Genomic DNA, 23,612 nt, shown 5'->3' with positions numbered 1-23,612 from the left:
CCAGACAGTTGACTGCACTGTGCAAGCCAGGGTGGAGGTGAGCGGAGACAGGCTTGCCACCCTGTGCAGGGCAACTCCCAGAGCCTCTTGGGCAACACCAAACTGTCACTGGGGCCCGTTTCCTCCAGGGAGCCTCTGTCTTGGCTGCAGAGATGGAGAGCACAGTCCTGCTGCAGTGGGGGTCTGCCTGGGGCTGCCCACCCCCTCCTCACAGCAGCCGGCTCTCTTTGACCAAGAGCAAATGGGGCTGAGCCCAGGGGCCATGCTCCCTTCTGACGACCAGGAGATGAGCTGTGGGGCCTCCCCACATCCCTGCCAAGGCCGCCTGAGTCACTGGGTGTGGGTCCCGCTGTGGGGCGGTCCCAGGAGGAAGATATATGTTTCAGACCAAGATCCTGCACACATGCACAGACATGCGATGGCCCTGCCAAGGCTGCCATACATCTATAAGGATGTAGAAGTGACACATATCCCATCATTTCCCGGAGTGATTTACTCAGTGCATCCTCCCATCAAGACAAGCCGGGTTGGGGCTGCATGAACTAGAGCAGTACTCTGAGTTGGAGCTGGAGACCTCAGAGCTGCAGCCTAAACGTCCCCTCCTCTGGTACAGGGCTTCCTTTAATTAATAAATGTAAACACAATGCTCCTTTCTTCCCATGGTTTTGAACCATGTGCTCTTTCCCCAAAGACCCAGGCGAGCCCTCCAAGCAGATCCCAGCTCCTTCCTCTGCCTGCAGATCCCCGAGATGCCTGTCAGTCTTCAAGAGATGAAAGACTGCAGCCCAGGCAAGCTGCCCAAATTTGCTGATGGCATCTAATTGTGGCCTGCAGGCTGAGCAAGCAGCACTGATTTCTGTGTTGATTAGGCAATAATTTGAGTTTATTATTTTTTCTTGTTTGCTTTCTTCTCAAAATGACAGATGGCAGGAAAATGCTGTGGATGGTTTTGAAGGGACTGATGGCCACACAAAATCATTCTCCAGCCTCATTTGGGCCCCATGCAGGCGGCAGGGCAGAGGCAGCTTTGGAAAGAGCAGGGGAGATGCAGCTCAGGAGCACTTCTGTATGGCAGAGGAACCAGCCAGCGATCCAGAGACACCAGGGAGGGTCAGCTGGGAGTAAGACAGCAAGTGAACCCAGACAGCAAGGGAACGCTGGCCCACGGGGGGAGCATCAGGGTGCAGGCTCCTTCCCGCAGCCCCGGGGAAGCACTGGGAGGTCAGGGCCGCAAACCAGTGCTGTGCTTGGCAAGGGTCCAGACCAGCACCCCTCCCCTCCTGCCCACGCTGGGGCTGAGGAAAAGGGAACCCCATCTGCCTAGCCCTTTACCCTGTGTGAGCAGAGCTTCATCCGGCTTTGGCTGGACTGGGGTCACTTGGTGGGGAGACCTACAGCAAGTGGATGTTGTGGTTGTCCTGAGGATGGGCGCTCCCTCGAGCCATGCTGCTCGGGGCCCACCCACTATGTTTTTGGGTCTCCCATTACACATGGTGTCTGCAGGGCAGTCTCAGCTGTACGCACCAGGAAAGAAGAGATCTCCAGCTAGAAAGAAGCTGAAATCCCTAAACAATACCTGAGCCCTAATCGCCATAAGCACTGTTGATAGTTGCATGTTCTCCTGCCAGCTACGTGGTAGGACCGGTCTTCAGCCCTACCCTAGAGCAGCTCTTGGACACCTTGAGAAAGGCAACACAGAGGCACAGAGGGGCATTTTATAACACAAGAGAACTTGCTATGGCCTGGTAGCATAGCCACCAGCAATTATGCTCTGTGGTTACCCTTTAGCAGAAGAAACCAAACTGCAGAGCTTTTCTAATCTGTGGTCTCACTGAAATGGCAGCATCCCCAGAAAAGCAGCTTGCGAAGTTCTTGCACATCCCGGGAGGCAGCAGCTCTGTCCCACCCGCTGTCCCTGGCCCCTCTCCCCTGTGTCCGGAGGCCGAGGACAAAGGCTGATAGCTTTTCTGCTGCCCCGATAGTCTCACCTTGCTGCACTGCCTTACACTGCCCCTCCTTATCAACCTGCAGATCAGCACTTTGCCACTGCAGTCCCATCAGAGCCGGCATGCTCCGCTGGCTGCCCACACCGGGAGAGCCCGTTAAAGGACCAGCTTCTCTCCGGGCTCCTTTGCAGGGCCAGGGTAACACTGGAAAGGCTGACAGGGCCGTGCCAGCACAGGTGCCTGCAGCGATGCAGGCAGACCGCTTCCTACGGTGGGTTAGACCAAATCCTTTGCGTCCATCCTGCAAGGTACCCAACTGCGTGGCAGGACGCGTGGGGCAGATTTCACTGTGCCCCAGTCACAAATATCAAGCTGCTTAAAAGCCCTGTTGGAAACTCCACACCGGTGTGAGCCAGCACAGTGCCTGCTGGAGGCAACGCTTGCCTGCTCCACCACTGAATTTGGCCCATCCCATCCAGTGCCCATAAAAGTGGCACGGTTTGCTGAAAAAATCAGCGGGATGACACTGGGGGAAGAGGGGCAGGTGCGTTTGTCCTTCTGCTCTGGAGACATGGGACTAGAGCTGGCAGCAGTCAGATCTCAGTTGCCTTGGGAAGCCTCTGGGTGAGGGTTGTACTGTACTGGTCCCAGCTGGGTCTCTCCCAGTTTCTCACTTTTACGAGCACTAAAAATACTTGAGAGATGTAAAAACAAAATCTAAAGCGCACAGAAATCCCTCCCTCTTGCCTGGAGGCCTTGGGGCAGCTTCACCCTGGAGAGGAGGGAATGGGGGCTCCTTGGGTCACTGTGAACTGTCTCAGCAGATCTTATCACAGCCAGCGCTGGGACAAGGCGCTGGGCCGGCTCTGAGAGGCGACCGCAAAGCCCAGCGCCCCGGGGGTCTGGAGGTGCCCAGGGGAGGGCAGAGCTGGAAGCACCATCTCCACCCTCTGCAGTGTTGCAGGCGCTGGCCTGACAGTCCCTGCCTGCTTACCCTCGCCTTTCCCTCCTTTGTCTCCTGGCAGCTCCAAGGATTCACTGGAGTGAGGAGAACCGGGTAAAACCAGGCAATACCAGAACTTCTCCAGGGGAGGGATGTGAGGCTGGGCTAGCCCACATGCAGCAGGCAGCGATCCTTGCTCCTGGCTGGATTTACCCTGGAACTCAGGCTGGCTTGCCTAGCTCTCTGGCGAGCAGAAGGGAGGCAGATCAAATTCTCTTCCATTAAGACAGAGAACCGAGGAATTTGCCTCCCCAGGGGGCACTGGTGACCTCCCATGTCACACTACGCCTAGGCCAAAGCCACCTCCAAGGACTTTAACGCCCATGGGGTGGAAAGGCCACTGGAGGATGACGATATGGGGAGGCTCAGAAGCCTTCCCGTAGCCCAAGTGAGTCTCTGGGCATTGCCCAGCATCAAAGGTGACGCATTGCTTGTGCAGGTCCGTGAGGAGTGTCCTGAAAGGAAAGCATCTGAGTCAATCCAAAGCAAAACCTTTTTTGGCTGGCTCAGCAGAATGGCAAACCAGCTTTCTGCCAGGGTGGGACAGAGTGGTGGTGTGGTGGGAGATCAAACAGTTCATTTAGGTCTGGCTTTTCTCAGCCCTTTTTTCAGCCCTCACCGTTAAATATCACTCGGAGAGAAATGTTGGAAAAAGGTCAAAATAAAGCAAGACTTTTTTAACTTAAAAAAACCCTTATCTGGATCAAAGCACCAACCAAATGTGAGCCCAATTTACAAATGATTTTTCTTGTGCCCTCTCCTTCCTCCCAAGAAACCGCATTTATTGGCAAGTAAATGATTGTCCAGAGAGAACCCAAGGGCTCTGCTTGAGAGAGAAGTCAGCGTCCTTGGGGAGCAGGCGGAGAGGGCGAGCGTCTCCGCGAGCAGCGCAAGCGTGGGACAGCGCGAGCAGCAGAGGCAGAGATGTGAGCGACGGCGGCTGTCACGCTAGGGAACACGCAGGTCACCGAGGCTCAGCCAACATCTCTGATGGCTTTCCCAAGAGCGGGATGGGCTTCAAGAGCAAATATGCTGGAGTGGGCAGGAAAGGAGCAGGGGCTTGAGCAGCCAGCAGCAATTCCTGTGTCGGGAGCTGCCAGGCTTTGCTGGGAAACTCCCCCGTGCCCCGAGTTTGTTTCTGGTCCCAGGTGGACTGTGATAAGGCAGGTTTTGGTCACACTCTGCTAAGTGTCCTCAGCGGGCTGCCGGGACAGATGCCAGCTGCTGGGCAATGGCAGTGGGAATGCGGTGGGGTTGGCTCTTCTTCAGGGCTTCTACGGGCGAGTGATTTATTTACAAGCAGCATGAGATGTCTCACAGAGCCAAGAGCAACCCCCATCCAGGAGAAGGGACCCACAGCTCCCCGGGGAGCCCATGTCCCCAAGACTGCAGGCTGCCCACCGCCCTTTCAGCCGGGGAGACCTGGTGTCCTTCCCTTGCTCTTGGTGGCAGGTTTCTCCTGCGCACCAGAGTGGATCAGCCCCTCGTTCCAGCTCATTAAACCCGCTTGCGTTCATAGTCACCAGCAAAGCGGAATGGGTGGTTTATCGCCTGCTTGTCTCTGTTGCTTTATAAATACGACTGGCTGCTGGTGACACTGGCTTAGGCTGGGGCATTCAAGCTCTGGAGAGACGGGCGGTGTGGACATCTGGGTGGCTCTGGTCCGCGGGGCCTCCTCCTCCTCCCCGTTACCCGCTGTGATCCATCCGCGCTTGCATCACACCCTGACTGCCAACACCCGATGTAAGGTGTGCTCCGAGACCTGCAGGGAGACGATGCTCCGGGGCAAGGTGGCTGATGGCAACCCAGGGTCTTCGTCCTCCACCTCCCCAGGCACCCCGACCCTACCCCTTTTCACCCCCACGGGCCCCGGGTCGTCCTCGCCGTCCTCCGAGGCGGCTCAGGGCGGAGGATAAGCCCCGGGGTGACATCTCCCGGGTCTGCAGGACCTGCCGGGCAGCCGGCACGGCTCCTGCCTCTGCCTGTCCCTGTCCCTGTCCCTGTCCCTCCTGCCCCGGCTCTGCCACCGCCCCGCCCGCTCTCCGGGCTCGCCCGGCCGCGCCTCCCGCCTCAGAGAGCGGGTCCGCCTCAGTGAGCTCATGCTGGTGACATCATTGTAGCGTCACCGCCTTTAGGCCCAATGAGGGGAGAGGACGGCAACGACGTCACCGCCACGCGCGCCCTGCCAGCTTTAAATTTTAAATCGGCGGCGGCCGCCAATCGGCTCGCTCCGGGCGCTGGCCCCGCCCTCTAGTGTCGTCACGGTCTCTCGCCAATGGGATGCCGCGCTCCCCGCACGCACGCCGCGGCCGGCCAATCAGCGGAGAGCGCCGCTCGCACGGCCGGCGCCGCTCCTCCCTTCCGTCCCCCGCTCGCCGCCAGCGCGGGCGCCGCATTGCGCAGGCGCGCCACGCCGCCGCCGCCGCCGCGACCCAATGGGGAGCGAGGGGTGGGGGGCAGGCACTCGGCGGCAGCCAATGAGGGCGCCAGCGGTTGTACCGGGCGATGGCGGCGGGCGCGCGCTGAGGGGCCCGCGGGCGGCGGGGGCGGCCGTCGGGCCGTCGTGAGGCGGCGGGAGGGCGGGCGCCATGGCCTGCTCCCACAGCGTGGTGTTCCTGCTGGACACCGCCAGCCCGGGGCGGCGGGCGCGGCTCCAGCGCGGCGCCCTGCGGCTCCTCAACCACCTGGGCTGCCGCTTCGGCCTGTCCCGCCTCCGCTGGGCCTTCAGGTTCTTCGACTCGCTCGGGGGACGCGGAGGGGCCTCGCGGGGCGGCGGCTTCCGCCCGCCGGGGCCCCGCGCCTGGGCCCGCTTCGAGGAGGAGCTGGCGGAGCGGTTCGGGGCGCGGGGACCCGCCGCCGTCCTGCCCGGGCCGGCGCCCCGCGCCGCCCTCACCCACAACGGCCTGAAGGAGACGCTCCTCGACTTCCAGTGGGACCGCCCGGAGATCGCCTCCCCCGCCAAGCCGCTCCGCAGGAGCCGGAGGACAGGGCTGGCCGCTGGCGACCCCCCGGAGAGCCAGGCGCCCCCCGAGGGCTTTGTGAACGCCGTCTTTCTCTTCTCGCCTTGCCCCCACTCGCGGAGGGAGCTGCGGCAGTTCGTGTCGGGGAGCGGCGCCTCGTCCTCCCCTCGTGAGCCGCCCACGGCCCAGGAGCTGGCGGAGAAACTCCTGCCCAAGAGTGTCCAGGAGCTGATCGTGGACCAGAAGATCACGCTGTTCTGGGTGGACACTGCCGAGTGGTCTCAGGTAAGGAGGTTATACCGCACAGCTTTCAGCTGTGATTACTGTGCGGTTTAGGTTGGATATTAGGAAAAACTTCTTCACTGAAAGGGCTGTCAGGCACTGGAACAGGCTGCCCAGGGAAGTGGTTGAGTCCCCGTCCCTGGAGGTATTTAAAAGACGGGTAGACGTGGTGCTTGAGGACACGGTTTAGTGGTGGACTTGGCAGTGATAGGTTAACGGTTGGACTTGATGACCTTAAAGGTCTTTACCAACCTGAACAATTCTCTGATTCTGCTGGTGGGCCATCTTCTATGCTACCCTCCCGTATAAGAAGGGAGAGCAGTTTTATGCTGTAGTCTTTGAGTGGTAGGGAAAGGTCTTCAGTTACTGCCGCATAATCTTGTTCAGCAAGAGACTGAAAACTGGAATGGTAGTTCTTCCTGTGGAGACAGAGATACATCAGCAATTGAGTAACTGTACAGTGTTTATTGATGGGTCGTCTTGTGCTTTGAGTTAGGTGGCAGTTGCAGCTATTCAGAATTGCAGATAAGTAGTCTGACAGTTCAGGTGTCTAGATACATGCTTGAAAATACTGGCTACCTCTTAACTCAGTGGGAATAGTATTTTCTTTATTGGGTTCCTGGTAAGGTTAGTAACTCCATGAAAACACTTGGAAAGCACTGTGTTAAGATGTTCTGTATGCATTTCTTAAGCCGGTTTTTCTGAAAGCATGCAATCTCCATCTGTTCAGATGGAAGTTATCTCACTGCCAACATTAACTTGAGACCTTTCTGTTACTTTATTTCAGCTGATCGAATCCCCGGATCATGTTGGATACTGGACGATGTTTGAACTGATCCGTCAGATGGGAGGCACCATTTTGCCCTCCGAAACCTTAGTGCAATGTTTGAGTCCCCACAGGGCAGATCTCACTCGTGGTCTTCTTGGAGACTCAAGTTCCCCAGTGCCACAGACTGTGCCTTGGACCACGCTTCTGCCGTTGGACGCAACTTTGAACTGCTTGTTCTCGAAGCCCTCTGTATTTCAAGCAGTATTTCCTCAGCAAGAAGGAACATTGTTTCTCAGTATGCCTGGTAATTAAAAAAAAAAAAAAAAAAGAAAAAGAAATAGGTGTGCATAGTAATAACTGTGATCTCTCATGCAGGGTCCTTGATGAGTTTCCCTTCTGAACAGTGTGTGTAGAAGTAACGTCAGATACTTAAGAGCCTAAGTTTTGTTTTGTTTTTTTAAAAGTCCTGCATGTGCTTTAGCTCCTCTGATGTGAGCGCTAATAGCCCATATTTCTGATTTAGTCTCTTCAGTTTTCCATGCTTCCAGAAATTTGGATGCATGAGGAGCTTTTTGCTGGCTCCACTGTACGTAGGTGTGCACCTTTTTCTTCTACGCGTTTTGCCTCAGCTTCAATTTGGCTAAACTAAGAACACAAATCTGCCTTCAAAAGAAAGCAGATTAGCTTTAAAGCAACGTGCAGTGCGCATTGGCTCTTTCTTTAGTGGTTCCTTTGTGCACTTAGCTCCTTCATGAGAGCTTGGGGAGATCAGTTCTGCAATACACTTAATGTAGAGCTATTCCCGGTTTAATCTCTGAATTTTTTTTTTCTGGCATTGAAGTTGTCTCTTCATCTAGATGAATGACCCATTTTACGCACTTTGGAACTTTTGCTTTATCTTATCCTTGCACAGGAGGAAAGAAGCAGGAAAGCTGTGCTGTGACCCTGGAACCCCTAGCCATGAGCCAAAGACAGCTGCATTGTCCAGTCAATATCTTCCTGAAAGGCAGCTTGACGAGTTGGAGCTTGACGCAGGCTGGCCACTTTCTCACAGAGAGCTGGATATTGCAGAGCTCGCGGGCAGAGCAGGCAGAACGTAACAGGTTGCTGTTTCATCAGCTGTTAAGGAGTCTGGTGACTGAAGAACTGCACATGGTAAATCTTTCTCTTTGCCTTAAACTAATGTCTGTTCTGAAATGAGCTGTGACAAAACTGGCACTGGTGAGGCTGCAGCTCGAGTACTGTGTTCGGTTTTGGGCCCCTCACTACAGGAAGGACATCGGGGTGCTGGAGCGTGTCCAAAGAGGGGCAACGAGGTTGGTCGGGGTCTAGAGCACAAGTCTTATGAGGAGCGGCTGAGGGAGCTGGGGGTATCTAGTCTGGAGAGGAGGAGGCTGAGGGGAGACCTTATTGCTCTCTACAACTACCTGAAAGGAGGTTGTAGCGAGGTGGGGGTTGGTCTCATCTCCCTAGTAACAACTGACAGGATGAGAGGAAATGGCCTCGAGCTGCGCCAGGGGAGGTTTAGGTTGGATATTAGGAAAAACTTCTTCACCGAAAGGGTAGTCAGGCATTGGACCAGGCTGCCCAGGGAAGTGGTTGAGTCTCCATCCCTGGAGGTGTTTAAAAGACGGGTAGACGTGGTGCTTGAGGACATGGTTTAGTGGTGGACTTGGCAGCGATAGGTTAACGGTTGGACTCGATGATCTTAAGGGTCTTTTCCAACCTTAACAATTCTATGATTCTATGGAAAGGGGTGACAGTGTGTCATGTTGTGAAGACAATAATAGTGGTATTTGTTGCACTGCAAATTGCTCATTTGGAGCTAAATTCAGAACGTTCTTTAGAAGATCATGTAAGTCTATAACGTTTTTAAAGTATCTGTACTGCTTAGGTCTCTGTATTTCTAGATAATGTAAACTTTTTTTTAATGTAGGTTGCTGAGGTGTCTCTGTCTAAAACTTGGTGCCCCTGCACTGCTGTTCTATCACCACTTTCTGAGACCACTGCGGTTCTGACTATATTTGGTACTGAGAAGACTGCTGAAGTTCAGCGATGCAACCTTGAAGGAGCTGTAGTGCAGAACTCTTCCCAAGACCATGCTCTTCACCTCCCAGATGTTGTGGATAGTGTGTTGAGTAAAATTAACACATCGGTGGAAGATTCTCTGGCCAGTATGGGTAGGTGTCAGGAAATGCAAAACTTACCATCTTTTGATCATCTCTAGATCTGATTTGGAGTGAAAAAATCTAAAGCTAATGATTCCCTCAGGAGTCTCTCATTTCTGGGACTTGTTAATTTTGTCTTGTCTTCTGTGTCTCAGGCCTTGTGATGTGATGCAGAAATCTGCGCTGGTCTACCTTTCTGTTATATTGACAGAGCATTAGTTTCCATTAGCTTGTAGATAAAGCGCAGCTCCTTGTGCCTGGGGACAAGTTTTTAGAATGAGCTTTCCTAAAATGTGTCACATGGGCCATCTCTGGCCGGTAAAGCCTTCGGGTGTGGCTGCAAGAAGGCTTTTAGCTTTCCTGTTTTGTGTTATAGTGAATCTTCTTAGGAGTCTCCCTGCCTGATGTATTGGCTATTAAATTGCCCCTCCAGGAGCAGAGGTTTGGAAACCTCTGCTGTAGAGCCTCTGTGAAGGCTGGGACCTTCTACCACTTCATTTAGTTTCCTTCTAATGTTTTTTTTGTGTGTCTGCTCACAGGAGAAGAAACTCCTATGCCCGAGTGGGTCCAACGGGAGCTGTCCCATACAGGGGGCTGGCATCCTTCAGTGCTTGAAGCATGGTATCCTGCATCCAATGCTTGTGGAGCAAGCTTAGATCTGATGGAGTTATTCAGGTATTTTTCAGAAACGTCTCTGAGTAATAATCAAGGATTTCTGCATCCTGTTAAGGGAGTATGGCTGTAACATTGCTCAGAGTTCTAGAATGAAATGCTACTCTTAGTGCTTTTATTTCTGTACTCAGTTTACTGTGTGCCTTTCCTGCATTATGTCTTGGTGTATGTGACAAAAGGAACTGGGAACAGGCTGTTTGCGTAGCAGTTTGTGCGGATTAAGATCCCGACAGTTTCAGGAGTGATATAGGTGACTTGAAATGGCCTAAGCTACTTGGGTAAATGTCAGACTTCACCTCCTCTTATGGTTCGGTAAGATCCACTGGGAGATACTGAAGATAGTGGCTGTGCTATCACAGTTGGTATTTAGTAGGAGTGAATAAGCCTGCTTTGTTCAAAGAGCTTGCTGAGTGAAACATAAAAAAAAAAAAAAAGCCTAATGCAGGATAGCTTAGACAGCACAAAGCTGCTCGTATAGTTTTATGGCATGGGTCAGTGGCATATCCATTGTACATCAGGCAGCTCTTGTTAGGCTTGTTTCCAACTTGGTGTGACCCTTTGAAGAGGGTGTTTTGGGTTTTTTGTATCTTTTAAGTATGAGTTTTGGGGAGCAGGCGTTGGAAGAGTACTAGCATGTGTGGCTGGCACTATATTGCTGTGGACTCTCACCCAGGAAAACCTGGTTCCTGTCCACTGGGAACAGGGGATATGTCTCCCACTCCCATCGTTTTTGATAACTGTATTGAATGGCTCTCTCATATAGGCTCCTGCAGGTTCCTTGTGCTAATGGGAAGGATGATGCAGACCAGTCTGAGGTGGAACTCTCAGAAAGTCTATCTGACCTGTACCAGAGAAAATTTAGTGAAGCATCTGCAGCAGCTGGTCCAGGAAATAACAAAAAAAGACGTATGTATACTTTAGGATTATATGTGCATGTTGTCAATTAAAGATGATAAAGACTGGACAGCAGGCCTTTTTAATGCATGAACCCTAGAAATCTGCACTCTCCTGAGTAGTGGCATGTTTTAGATTTTTTTTTTTATTTATTTAGAGACAGCATCATTTACATATTAATATTAGGATTGTCCTTTAGTACAACCCAAATGACTAATTCAAGGCTGCACAGTGACTGACAGAACTGTTAAAAAGCAGCATGCAGAGCTCTGCAGTTTCACTAGTTGTTGAAGCAGGGACCGCTCCAACTACTGGTGAATACTGCAATCTCTTTGCTCTAATTTGGAGAATTAATTTTTGCAACAACTAATTTTTGCAACAACTTTGCTCTAATTTGGAGAAATAAAACACTTTCTTCTAGAAGAGTTTAATCATTGCCTTTCAGTACACTAACCACAGTTGATTGTACCCTGACCTGATGTATTCCCAAGTCTTGCTCTGTCAGCTGTTTCTATTTTGGTGATGTAAGATTGCTTCCTATATACGTAACTTCTGATTATACCTATATAAGTTCTTATGCAGAGCAACAGTTTTCGTCTGCTTTTTACTTAAGGAAGTAGCTGCCTGCTGTGCTGCCTGTAGATTTATCTCATGGAGAAATACAAACCTTTTGGGCCATGTTTTCCTCTAGAAGGTTACTGATCTCACTTGACAGTAACACAGAATTCAGTATTATGCTCTGCCTTAGGTGGAGTTCCTGCCCCAGTGTGTCTGACGGTAGAACTCCCTTTTTGTGGCATTGCAGGTGGGGTTCCCAGAACTCCAGTCAGGCAGAAGATGAAGACCATGTCCAGATCCCTGCAGATGCTCAACGTAGCAAGATTGAATGTAAAAGCTCAGAAATTTCAACCTGATGGTGCGCCACCAACGGTGAATGAGAAGGTTCCACAGAAGCTTTCAGCAAAAAGATTGGATGAAAAGGTGGAAGAAAAGGAAAAGGCACTTAAAATATCAATAGGTGTGTGTTAAGTTATCAGTCCTGATATTTGTAGGAGGTCATATGGGATTTTTATGGAATGGGGAGGGAAGGATAATAATGGAGTATTGGGTGCTAGGGAGCAGATCAATGTTTGGGTTTCTGTATCTTCAGCTTGGCACAGAGTGGTTATTTTTTTTTCCACCCTTCTTCTAGCTAGTTTCTGTAAATGTTTACAACATAGTGTTACAACTACTCCTGGGGTTAGTTTCCTGCCTTGTCTCTGTCTGAAAAAAGCAATAAGGAACTATTTTTTTTTTTTTCCCCCCTCTTTTAACCAAAAGAAATAGAGGGAAGCACCCATCAAGATGTAACTGGAAACGTAGTCCTATTTACTAGTTATGCAGAAGTAAAAGGAATTTCTTGACTGCTGCAGTAACCTGAAAGCTTGCTGATCCACTTGGAACTAAGCTTATCATTTCTCATGGGTCTGGACCTGGGACTGCTTCTGGTAGTGTTCTGTGGTCTGGATGCATCTTTGCTGGAGAAAATCTTTTTGATGACCTCCTTTGTTCCCCTCTTCAGCCGGAGTGAGTGTTTTATCAGTAAGGTGTGGTGAACAGGCATTTAGTTAACTTAGACTATTTTCCTTGCAGACTTCAAAACTGAGGAGGAACTGCAGTCCCATTTAATTGCAAGCTACCAGAAGGCTGTCGCTGAGGGAGTTCTGTCATCTGCGTGTGCCCAGAATATGATCATGGCCATTAAAAGGTTCTTGAAAGTACAAGATGCCAAAGAGAAAGAGGTAGGTAAGAGCATGTGGGCAGGGTTACTGACCTGGAAATCAAAGTTTTTGCTATTTCAGGCTGCCTTTCCTTCTTCTTACCTAAAGTTTTTATGCACAGTTGCATGCAGTCAAAACCACAACCACTAACTACTTCTGTCTGTGCTGACTCAATAGTGAAAAACCATAGGTAGTTGTAAAGAATGTAGGAAAATCCAGTTCAGTTATCACTTTACACCTTTGCTAAAGATTGCAACATATCTTTTTTTCTTTACATTGACCTCATTCTGAATTCTAATTTCACTTATTCAAAGACAGTATTTTAAAAAAATACATTCTTGTAAGCCATAGTTTAAGGAAGCTGTGTCTTCTGGTTTTGCTTTACATGGCAAATCTAGGCCTACTACTTCTCCAGGAAAGAGAAATAGTTCAAGGTATTTCTTACTTTAAGTCTATAAATAGTGTTAAAGATTGTAACTCACTGAAACCAAAATTGGTAAATTTGTGAATAATTAAAAAAATACTGTGAAAGACAAATCAATAGTTACTGAAGAAGGCCTGAAGCTGCAAGCAAGTGATCTCTGTGATTTCAAGCTATAAGTTCTTCTATGTTTCATGTCATTGTGAATTTGCTACTGAAAGAAAAAGAGAATTCCTTTCCTTGAAGGAGAAGGAAAAAAACCTGAGGTATTCCCAAAATAATGGGTCAAGATGCGGGGCGGGGGGGCGGAACCTGTCCTGCAGACAGAGAATGGTCTTGAAGTTTTTGCTGTAATTCTGTGTCTCTGCAGGTGGCCTGTGTGGAAAGAGTCAGAAACCATCTCCTGAAGGCCAGCAAAATGCTCAGACAACAGCATGGCTCAGAGAAGGAGAGCAAAGTCAGAGAGTATGAGACACTCTATTTACTTCAACTTCTGAGATACTGTGGAGTTGGTTAGCAGTTTTTAATGGTGGCTTTTTTTGTACAAGTGGAAAAGTATTTACATGGGGTAAATATTCCAAGGCGAATATTTAGTCACAGTAAAAACATTTCATTAAATGCAAATATACATACATTGTGTGATAAGCATTGCAGCCTGTATCTGAAATGAGGCATCTCCGCTGCCACCAAAATGAAACGCTAACCAAATTATGCTGTCAAAAGGAGCCACTTCCCCTCGTGTTGCTTTTTTGAGCATACCTTTTGCAGTAAATATGCTGTTTCCACCAGAAAAAAGGCAGTGAATGACTACTTGTTTTCTTAGGTGCCGACTTCAGGTATTTTTGCGCCTTGAGTTATGCCTTCAGTGCCCTTCACTGCAAAGCAACACTGACGAAATGGAGCAGCTGTTAGAAGAGGCAAGTAAATTGTCGACCAGGTTGTGTTTCTGGATGGCACTAGAAAAGCAGACCTGGAACCTGTAGTTTTCCCTTGATTTTACTGTAACACTATATTCCTTGCTAAAAATGCTAAAAAAAATCTAGTGTTGCAACTGTCACAACTTAATCCGTTTTCCCACCTGACTTTCTCTTCCAGATGACAGATGTGCTGCGAATTTTATGTCTGACTGAAGACCCAGGGTATCTTACAAAGTTTCTAGAGGAAATATTAGAATTGTAAGTTCTTTAGCATGACTGAAGTGTTACTGGGGGACTGTGGTTTTGGTTGGATATCTTTGAGTAAACAGCAATCTACAGCTTTGATGTACTGCATTTTTGTAATTTTCAGAAGTTTAGACATGTTCTGTTTGTTAGGCTTATATCTTTATTAAAGAAAAAGTAGCTGATAAGCAAGTAAACTAATAAAAAACCCAGTTGATTTTCAGTTGTTTTTTTTTAATTGACATTTAAGAGCAAAGACTTAGTTCAAACCTTGGGATTGAAACAGTGACGGTTTTGTAGGGGATTGTATTTGATATGAGTTCTCTCTGATGCTCTATAGGTATATGAATTCTATACCAAAGACCCTTGGAGATATTTACTACGGTCTCGGTACACAAATACCCCCGAAACTGGCGTCTGTTCTGCCTTCAGACTTCTTCAGTGATGACTCCGTGGCTCTGGATAGCAAATCTCCAGGCCTTCCACCGTCTTTATCATCTGCCTTAACTCCCAGCGCTGTTTGCCTACGCACTGAGAGTGATCAGCTGGAGGAGCTGCGCACCAGATCTGCCAAAAAGAGAAGGTAATAATTCCGAATAGGAGGCAGCTTGTTGCAGCCTGGGCTGTGGCTGAGGACTTATCTAAACTACAGCTCAGTCATCTTTGTTTCTGTTGCTGGATAGCTAGTTGGGGCAAGCTGACACCTGCTGATAGCTCTGCAAGCCTGAGAGAAATATTAAGGGCTCCCGTTTTTCATTTTAACTTACCATTGTTGACTCTATGAAAGTGTAATCTTGATTCTGTATGTGTATCTTATGCACAAGTAGAGTTCACGAGCATCTTCCATGAGAGGAAGAGAGTGTTCTACTGTGCGGTTGGTGACCCTATATTGTTAACGTTAAAACTGCGATTTGCTGTAGATCTCTATGTTGGGGATCCTGTGTACATTTTAGCAAATTGTGAAATGAGCTTTAATACCAACCTTAAAATTAGCTATAGCTATTTATATTGCAAATCATCTTTCAATGTTGCAACTTAAGTGAGGTACCAACACACAGAATTTGCAATCTGAATTTACCTGAAGACTTCCTATCCCTAGAGTCAAACCCAAGTTTAATTGCCATTAGGTTGATATCTACACTTCTAATCTTATTTTAACTTAATCTTTGTATACTTTCTAAAGGAATAATGTATTAGCCAGACACAGGAGCATGACGGAAGCACCACAGAACTTGCGTCAAATTGAGATTCCCAAGACAGCCAAGAATCCCATCAGAAAGGTAAAACTCTTCCGAAACAATTGTGTGTGGCTTGCTTCTGCAGGGGTGCAGCAACGTTGTGAAGTGACACTTGAGTGCAGAAACTCTTGCTCTGTATTCACTTATTAAGTATGCCCTATATTAGCTGTACAGAGATCAAAATCATTTTGAAGGAGAAATTGAAATAATGTGTGGTTCAGAGCTTACAGTTAATATTCATAATAATTAAACATAACATTAAACTGCTGGTGAGGCTAATTTCCTTTTTGTTTCAGGAGAACTCGCGTTCTTACCTTGCCTCTGAGAAGTCCCAACAGATGCCTTTGTTGCAGAAAGAAGCAGTGCAAGGTATATTGACTTCTAGCTTTTCTGTGGAAAGGTGTGTCTTCAGCACATGTTCTCCCTGTAAATTTTAGTGAGCTGTGATGAAATTATGCTGAAGCATGCTGGAAACCTGAAGGAGGTTTTGCTGAATTCTGCAAAAATTCTGAGGAAAAAATAATCTCTGTATTCTGTATGTGTTCACATGCAAAAAACTTAAATCATTTATTCTGCAAAAAAAATCTTTCAATTCTTCCTTGAATCTTGCAATTACTTCCATCTTTTTGGTCCTGAAAAAAAAAAAAGTGAGGACAGGAGTGACCTCTTATGTCTGGAAACAGGATATCTCTCTGCAAAATGCTTAATAAAATTCAGTGCCACCTGCATTCTCTGAGCTTACGTGTGCTTCAGTTGAGATTTTGTAGCTCACTTAATGTTACTCCATCTGGGACAGTGACTGGCTCCTTTTTCTGCTATGGTATCTGCTTGTAGCTTATTGCTGGAATAATGCAAATAATGCAAATTTGTAAGAGAAGTCCAGGATGGATTTAGAGGAGAACATATTCCAGTAGCAGAAAAACAATTTTTCAATGCTTTGTGGCCTCTAAAAAGTTGTTTTTACGCACTGGTATGTGATGTTCCGATCTCTAGTGGCCTGACAAATTTATCTTTCTTTAATTTTTTTTTCCTCCTTTTCTTCCTTTTAATCTGATCATTTCTTGCTTTGTCTTGCCTCACAGAGGTTACAAAGGTAAGGAGGAACCTCTTCAATGAAGAGATACTTTCACCATCGAAAAGGTCTATGAAGAAGATGCCTAGAAGCCAGTCAGTATCTGCTGTGGAAGGCCTAAGATACAAATGCACTGATGAAGGCACTAAAGGTAGGACATGACTTGCACATGTAGGATTGCTGCAGAAGAGCTTTTGCTAAAATTCTTGTTCTTGTGTCCTCAGTTCTATGAAACAACTACTAACACTATGTTTTTAATGAAGGAGAAAATATTTTAGATCAGTGCTGTAGTGTGTGTATAGTGAATAGGATGGTATTGAAACAAACCTATTTTTTACTGAACTCTCTACACCTCATAAAGAAAACAAATGTTAAAAATGCTTGGTTAAGAAAGGATCTGTGAATGGAAGATGAAGAATAAAAGTTATCTCAGTAGGTTAATTGTCTGACAGTCAGTACTATTATTAATATTGAGGGAGTGGCAAGGGAGTGTAGACGCTGGACTCTGAAATACATGATGATAGCTTATGAGTGCACAATGATTCCATATTGGCTGTCATTCTTAAACTGAAGCCTGTACAAAACTATTTATTTGTCCTAACTGCTTTATAATTGTGCAGTGTTATAGCTCTTGCTTGATTTTTAGATCATCGCAAATTACTGACCAAGAGAGTTGCAGAAACACCACTACATAAACAGGTCTCCAGGAGACTACTACATAAACAGATCAAAGGCCGGTGAGTAAGCTATTCCTGAATTTCTTCAGTAAGTACTGGATATTTAATTAATGGCTGTGAGCACAAGAACCAGGTGTCGTCTTTTTGGTCAAAGTGTTGTCTTCACCTACGGCAGCAGGAGAACCAGTGGTGGCTAAATTCTGTTGTCTGAATGGGGAGAAACGGTGTTTGTTTCATTGTGTAAGTCAGGGTACTTTAATTCTTGCAGCAAACTGCTGTTAAGGTTTAGTTTCTGCTTCAAGGGCTTCTGAAGAAAAGGCCTGTGCTGTAATTTGTGGAGTCCAGGCTGAAATTTAGCATTTATTTCCATGTAGAACTATTACCTATACCACAGCTAGACAGTTACCCATACTCAATCAAATGTTACTAGGAGGCAAAGTACTTACTAATTGCTCACTTAGAGTAGCCCATAAAGCGGTATATTGTTGTAGGACAGAGTATTGCTTTTCAGTCTTTATGCTAAGTTCTATTTTTGTAAGTGTGAACAGTATGCTAAGTCCAAAATGTTTGCTGTTTCTCAAGGTCTTCTGATCCAGGTTGTGACACTGGTGTTGTAGAAGAGTCTCCAGAGAAGGACATGAATGGTAAGCATTGGATTTTTTTTTTTTTTTTTTTTTTTATTAAAGGTGGTTTTACTGTGTTGTAGCTCGTAAGATGAGCGTGCCTCAATTTAGGTAATTCATGAATAGTCAGTATGAAAGTATTGTACTATTCCGTTTGTGGAGCATGGCCTCCTCCGATCTTGCTGCTCACTGCTTTGACAACCCTGTATAGTAGAAGAAAGAAAGGTAGATAGTAAGTCTCTTAAATGAAAATACATGAAGAACTTTGAGAGTGAACAAGATTCTGGGCTGCTATAACTACTGTCAAACCAGCACATGCAGGGGTTTCTTTTAATGTAACTTCAACATGTTGTGCTGTGACCCTAATGTTGCTCTGATTTCTACTGTAACAGATAGCCACCTGGCTGGAGTGTCTCTGTTATGTTGGCTACTGCTGTTTCTTATCCCCAGGAAGGAAGATGAAAACAGCGTGGCTGGGCAAGCAGGAAGATGAAATCGCTAGTGAAAAGAGACAGGAGAATTAACTGATCATGTAACCTGGATGTAACTTGAATAGAACATGGCTTTTCTAGCATTCCTTTCTGTAGAGTTGCTAGAGAGGGATGAGAGTAATCATGACTTAGAGGAGGGGCCATCATGATTTGGAAGGAGATTTGTATGCGTTAACTTTCCAAATCCCCAAGAAAGCTGAAGCTTTCTTCTTCGCACACTTGCCTGCCTATGCGAGATAGTTAGCTGTATAGAAGTTTCTTCTTAGAGCGTGTTCTTTTCAGTTATGAACTATTCCTGAAGATGTCCCCATTGTTGAGAGAGAAAGAAGGCTCAATCTCCAATATCCTTACCTTTTCAGAAGCAGGTTTGAGAAGAAGCCCACGCATCAAACAGCTGTCTTTGAACAGGACTGGCTCTGGCGTTTTCTATTCCACTACACAGCCCAGCTCACAAAGTTCACAGCGGGTCCATCAGGGACAAGAAGAGGAGAGCTGTATGCTGCAGGATGTAGAAGGTACTGAATGGGATTTGAGCAGGCTGATACTGCTGATCTGAAAAGCTGGCAGGGATGGCTCTAAGTTTGATTTGATTTGGCTCTACAAGAGACTGCAAGAAGCTAAGAGCTATCATGTAATATCTTCTGTAGACAGAAATTCAAGCCCAGTAATTATTTTTGAATTGGGAATCTGAATTTGGAGGACAGTAAGGCAGCTCTTTCTATGATGAATACACTGCCAACTTAAGGAACCAGTCAGGCCCATCTAACAGAATACCCCTGATTGTCAGTCTGCATTCCTTAAATGCAGTGAAATCTCTGTAAAATATGGGACAGAAATCCTAAAGCTACTTTCAGTCTACTCTGTGGCAGCATAAAGCAGTGACTGATGGGATCTTCTTTGCTGGTTTTCTCAGTAAGATGATCAGCTATAAATGGTGACAGCTCTTTACATTATACTTACTAGAATCCTTAGTCATGAACCAGAACTTTCTTAAGCTACAAGCTATAAATAGAATAAGAAGCTTGGCTATTTTGTACTTTTTTCTACTAGAGCGCTCTTTCTACAGATGGATATTAGTTTCATATTGGGAAATAACAATAATTCTGGTGAAGCTTTAACAGTTGGCTAGAAAAGAGCATGCCAGGGCTATAGGCTTTGTACACTACTTGTCCATGCATCTGAAGTGATTGAGACAATTGTTCATGGCAGTTACTTGGTGTTAGCTCAATTGTACTATTCCACTTTATAGGCATTAAGCGGCATTCAGAGAGCCCCACTGTCCAGACTCCCAAGAGGTTTTTCTTTGGTGCAGTCATTGACACGTGTAGCTCTGCAGTGAAGCCTTCACCTGGAAGGAGGAGAACAAGAAAAGATTCCTTACACTTAGAGGAGCAGACTGCCTGTCAGGTAGAAACACTTACCTCTCTCTTTCTTCCCATCCCCTTTTTCTATTCATGTTTAGTGAGATCTACACATCTTAAATTTAGTGTTTCTGTTAAGTCTAATCAAATGGGTTTTTTTCTGTTTTAAATCTTGAGAAGTAAATATCAAGAGGGGTAGGTAATACTGCTGGAATAGAACAAGCATGATTTCTTTTATTTTTTCCCCTGCAGACTCCTAGAAAAACACCTCATAAATTTGCCCAGAAGCCACCTAATTCTGCCAGTAAGCTACCAAGGAGATCACCTCGCATTCTACACAGGACACCACAGAAGCTGGAGAAGACGCCTGGCAAAAGTCCAGCTGCCAAGCAGACTGTAGCTAAGTGTTTGGGAAAGTACTTTTCTCATCCTGTACAAAGGGTCAAGTCACCATCTGCGTTAACTGAAAGTAAGAGGGTTCACTTACTGCAAGTAATTTCTAAGGATTGTTCTCCAGCAGAAAGACTTTCCCCTCCTTGCAAAGAGGCTGGCTTACAAATACCAGAACATGAAGGTGCTTCATTATTACCTCTGACAGATTCAAATACAGCTGCTTCTTCCCCTCCTGCCATCCAGGAAAGATGTTTTACAGAACTGCAAACTCCAAGACGTTCCTTGAGATACCTCTCAAAATTAGCATCTCCAGTTAGTACTTGGAGGCAAATCCTCACAAAGGAAATTCAGGTGCAGTCAGATCCATTATCTCAAGCAACTAAAAGTACTCCCAGGAAACCTGAAGATCCAGGTTCAAAATTATGTACCAGCCCACTGAATGCAGAAATATCGCAGCTCGCTGTGAGGCTAGAGCCTCCCTTCAGTTCTCCTCTCCGTGAAATTTCCACAAACACTGTGTCAATCTGCTCTCCTTCCCACACGCAGGCTAGGGAGTCTGACTGGGAACTTAGCGCATCTAAACCATCTTTTCAAAAATCTCCAGGTATTGCTGGCACTTCACTGAGGTCCCTGCTTCACACATCCAAGCAGGCCAAATGTGAACCAAATTCTGGAGGAGAGAACCTCATACTTGCACGTGCAACACCTTCTAAAAATAAGGACAGTCATCGTGATAGTGGTGGTAACTCTTCTGTAGAAAGCTTCCAGCTTTGTCAGTCCCAAGTTACTGAAAATACCCCTGCATCAGAGAAAAATAAACAGATGGATGTAGCGTCACAAAAGTCTCCTCTAAGAGAGGACTCAGAAAACTTGGGAAAGCATTTGTCTCCAAAGCCGTCTGCTGGAGGGCTGGTATGTGCACAGAATGCTGAGACAGAGTGTGAGCAATTGGTTAAGGAGGGGAACTCCAGTGCAAATGCCTGTGAGTCCTTCCGAAGTGGTTCTCAAACAGTTAGTGATGACTTGGAACCAAGAACCCTGCTGAGAGAAGAATATACGGGGCTGAAAGCTCCAAGTCTTAAGAGACACTCCAGATTTGCCCTGAATACTTCGCCTCCCTGTCCAAAGTCTGCTCCTGCCTATTCTTTACGCTGCACTGCAGACAGGAGACAGCGGGAGGCTGCAGCACGGATGGGAAATCCTCAACTTCTAGCCAAGTTCTCTACTCCTAAAAGTCATTGCAAACCGCCTTCTGCTAGCCCACCAACTTATGAAGTTGAACTTGAAATGCAAGCTTCAGGCCTGCCCAAACTTCGCATTAAGAAAATTGGCTCTTGCTCATCGTTGGAAGTTCAACCTGAAGCAAGTGCCAGCAAACCCAAGGGAGGAGAAAGCCCCTTTGGTGATCTTGCTATGACCTGGTGTAGCAAGCACCCGGGAAAACTAGCAGCTGCCTGTGTTTCACCGTCCTGCTTCCGCTCTTTCCACAGTACACCTGGGAAAGGGGGAGGACAGACCTACATATGCCAGTCATACACCCCAACAAGCTGTGCTTCTAACGCCACCTCCCCGTCCCCCTTAGAAGCAGGAGTTCCCCAGACGCCTTCTCCAAAGCAGAGGGGGAAGACTACCCCTGATGCTATCAACGATTGGCCTCGGAGGAAGAGAGCAGCAGGCAGCACTGCTAGCGCTAGCTGTGGTCAAAGTGAGAAGAGTGCTGATGAACAGAAGAGAACGTCAACGGGTAGAGAAGGAGAGATGAAGATCTTGGAGCATTGCAGCAGCAAAGTAACAAATACTCTTGGGGAATTTGAACTGGAAGGGATTTACAGGCTCCAGGATCAGGCATCTCCGAGTGACTCTGAACCCAGGGCTGATGAGGACTCTGCCGCAGGAACTTTTGGCTTGAAATCACGGAAGCGGGTCTTTACATATCTGTCGCCAGAAAAGGAGGAGAATCATGATGCCAAGAGATCTTGCACTGATAGGTGCAACTTGGATCTCACTGGCTTTTCCCCAGATGAGGGCAGCAGAAGCAAATCAAGGACGGACTCTGTACTTCCTGAGAAACCAGGAGCGTGTGTGCTCAGAAGTCTTGAGCAGCACAGTTGTGTAGGGGATGATGATATCTTCCTTTTGTCAGGTAATTAAGTGGCACAAGTGACACTCCATTGAAATTCAGAGATGGTTAAAAACGTGGGGTAGACAAAAACAAGAACACAATTGTTTTCTCTCTGACTATCTGAGGGAGAATGAGGTGGAGGGGGAGAGTGGGTTATAAATGACATGGGAGTTAATTACGTGGAGAAGCAGACTGGATGTGAGGAGTTCATCAATGGAGCATTAATGATGCAAGAGAGATCAGAGAAATATGAAACAGCAGGAGGCTGGAGGAATTAAAAGGAAAGTTTGAGAATGTAGGGAGGGAGGATCCCAATTGCATCCAACTGGTGATTTATTTGGGTTTGTGTTGTTGCTGCTACCTGTTTCTGCCTGGCATCCAGCACTGTCTTAAGTCTAAAGCTTGGCTGCTTCAGTATAGACTGGAGCCTTGTGGGGGTTAGTCCTGTGGATGTTGGTATTTATTGGTGCTCCAATTCTTCTGTCTGCCCATGGTGGTGCGCCCATTGAAAGCGGATATCAGAAATGATTGCCTTGTTAGCAGTAATGTTGTATCGGTAGGTATTTAAGTTTAAACTACCTTTTTACTTTTACTGTGGGTACAGATGATTCGGCTGACCTCGATGAAATGGGCTGCCTCAGCTCCGTAAGCAAGGCCTTGTGAATTTCAGATACTTAATTCAGTATTGTTCTAGAAATTACATGTTACAGGGGACTATGGCAGGTGTTAGTGCATAGTCATTGCATGCCCTGAAGTGTCTGTTTCCTCTTGCAAGGAAAGGTTTGTATACAGAGGCAGTGTCTTACTCCTTCAACAGGTGTCACTGAGAAAAATGGGCAAACTTTAAAGCAACATTAGTCCATATTCAGGACCTGAAACAATAGCAGTATTTAGCCGTAAGCTGGTCCTGTAAGAGACTTTCTGTACCTACAGACCTTATTTTTGTATTTATGGACCATTATGGTTATAGCAGTTTTCTTCCAGGACACAAGTTAGCTGAAGAGTAACTATATTTAATGTGAGTGAAGCGCTTTTCGACTAAACCACCTAAGAAAATTATGTGTGCTAAGAGCTAAATCCAGACTGCCGTTTACCTTTCTTGATGCCAGAAACGCACTGTGCCAGCCTAGGTTTTGTTTCAGATAAAGTATCACTTGTACTGATGGAAGTTTCGAGGTAGAATAAAGGCTGTGTATGAGACTTGCCTGAAAGCACTCGGGTTGTCAGTTTGCTGCAGCATCTCACTGTGCTCCTCCAGGCTCAACTCCACCAGTGAAGAGCACGCTTTCCGCTAGCAGCCTTCTAGCGCTGACCCAGTCTCCGCTTCTGTGCCAGGGACAGACACCGCCATCGCGGAGAAAGTGTGTTCAAGGTAACCACCTGTGCTGTCAGGAAAGGCTGGGCGCAAGCAGACTAGGCGTGTGCTCCCCCTGCCTGCAGCTAAATGAGAACAAAAGCATACTGTGCTAGGGATTGGCCTGTGGCTGTCTGCCGCTTCTGTATTCAGTGTCTCCATCTCGCACGCTTCCAAGAAACTTAGCGTGAACTGGGAAGTTGGGAAGGGAGGGGAGGTAGCAATGAAGAAAGAATAGCTTAGTAG

The 23,612-nt window shown here is 47.2% G+C and overlaps 1 protein-coding gene across 2 annotated transcripts in view; it reads left to right on the top strand.

The window, feature by feature from the left end:
- Positions 1-5,447: 5,447 nt before the first annotated feature.
- Positions 5,448-23,612, top strand: part of TICRR (TOPBP1 interacting checkpoint and replication regulator) — a 20,932-nt gene continuing 2,767 nt past the window's right edge. Inside the window, exons 1-21 of one of the 2 annotated variants that reach the window (XM_087743565.1) lie at positions 5,448-6,194; positions 6,979-7,264; positions 7,874-8,115; positions 8,897-9,140; positions 9,668-9,803; positions 10,564-10,706; positions 11,500-11,712; positions 12,327-12,475; positions 13,246-13,340; positions 13,699-13,792; positions 13,971-14,050; positions 14,376-14,618; positions 15,219-15,315; positions 15,570-15,642; positions 16,356-16,496; positions 16,992-17,082; positions 17,605-17,666; positions 18,496-18,651; positions 19,386-19,543; positions 19,750-22,033; positions 23,271-23,384. In XM_087743565.1, coding sequence (XP_087599691.1) covers positions 5,538-6,194; positions 6,979-7,264; positions 7,874-8,115; positions 8,897-9,140; positions 9,668-9,803; positions 10,564-10,706; positions 11,500-11,712; positions 12,327-12,475; positions 13,246-13,340; positions 13,699-13,792; positions 13,971-14,050; positions 14,376-14,618; positions 15,219-15,315; positions 15,570-15,642; positions 16,356-16,496; positions 16,992-17,082; positions 17,605-17,666; positions 18,496-18,651; positions 19,386-19,543; positions 19,750-22,033; positions 23,271-23,384 — 5,758 coding nt within the window. In that variant the 5' untranslated portion in view covers positions 5,448-5,537. The remainder of the gene's footprint in view (positions 6,195-6,978; positions 7,265-7,873; positions 8,116-8,896; positions 9,141-9,667; positions 9,804-10,563; positions 10,707-11,499; positions 11,713-12,326; positions 12,476-13,245; positions 13,341-13,698; positions 13,793-13,970; positions 14,051-14,375; positions 14,619-15,218; positions 15,316-15,569; positions 15,643-16,355; positions 16,497-16,991; positions 17,083-17,604; positions 17,667-18,495; positions 18,652-19,385; positions 19,544-19,749; positions 22,034-23,270; positions 23,385-23,612) is intronic. The other variant, XM_087743566.1, reaches the window with a different exon arrangement.

The sequence above is a fragment of the Nipponia nippon genome, unplaced genomic scaffold (assembly GCF_047370975.1).
Source record: "Nipponia nippon isolate SJK-2023a ecotype South Korea unplaced genomic scaffold, ASM4737097v1 scaffold_9, whole genome shotgun sequence".
Lineage (NCBI taxonomy): Eukaryota > Metazoa > Chordata > Aves > Pelecaniformes > Threskiornithidae > Nipponia > Nipponia nippon.
This window is presented reverse-complemented; position numbering and strand designations above follow the sequence as displayed.